The sequence below is a fragment of the Vollenhovia emeryi genome, unplaced genomic scaffold (genome assembly GCF_000949405.1).
Source record: "Vollenhovia emeryi isolate VEMERY1.0 unplaced genomic scaffold, V.emery_V1.0 DF939122.1, whole genome shotgun sequence".
Classification (NCBI taxonomy): domain Eukaryota; kingdom Metazoa; phylum Arthropoda; class Insecta; order Hymenoptera; family Formicidae; genus Vollenhovia; species Vollenhovia emeryi.
In genome coordinates, this window is record NW_011967244.1 from 1,630,161 (window position 1) to 1,630,585 (window position 425).

The window sequence follows — 425 nt, forward strand, 5'->3', positions numbered from 1 at the left end:
TGTTACAAGGTGCGACAAGAGTGATAAACAGAACATGAGTCTGCCCGACGACTTGCATCACCTACACTGGGATGGAATGGCGGGTGGTTCCCAACCCGCTCTGTCAATTCAATTCGAAAGTTCTACTACTTGCGTTCGAGCGGCTCCTCGAAACAGCTACTATACATCCGTAGGCGGCCGAGAGATCATGGTAGCGGCGTGTCTCACCCCCGTAAACCCCGTAATCGCGTCCTCTCCCGACTTTATTCGCGTCACACCGTCGGAAGTCTCCTATCTGACGCAGACCTCCCTCGACGGCCTGGTCCGGGGATGAAGAAAGAATCAGGTCCATCTAGAAGCAAACGAAAAGACGCTAGACAGAGAGAAAGACAGCGAATGAGAGAGAGAGAGAGAGAGAGAGAGAGAGAGAGAGAGAGAGAGAGAGA

The 425-nt window shown here is 52.7% G+C and overlaps 1 protein-coding gene across 7 annotated transcripts in view; it reads right to left on the reverse strand.

Moving 5' to 3' along the window:
* Positions 1 to 252: 252 nt before the first annotated feature.
* Positions 253 to 425, reverse strand: part of LOC105569900 (pyroglutamylated RFamide peptide receptor-like) — a 102,267-nt gene continuing 102,094 nt past the window's right edge. For 5 of the 7 annotated variants that reach the window (XR_001009549.1, XR_001009546.1, XR_001009548.1 and 2 more), the window contains one exon: positions 258 to 331. Coding sequence is in view for 1 of the 7 variants with exons in the window: in XM_012026731.1 (XP_011882121.1) it covers positions 322 to 331 (10 nt within the window). In the remaining 6 variants the exon portion in view is untranslated. Of the gene's footprint in view, positions 332 to 425 lie in introns of all 7 variants that reach the window. The other 2 variants (XM_012026732.1, XM_012026731.1) reach the window with 1 other exon arrangement.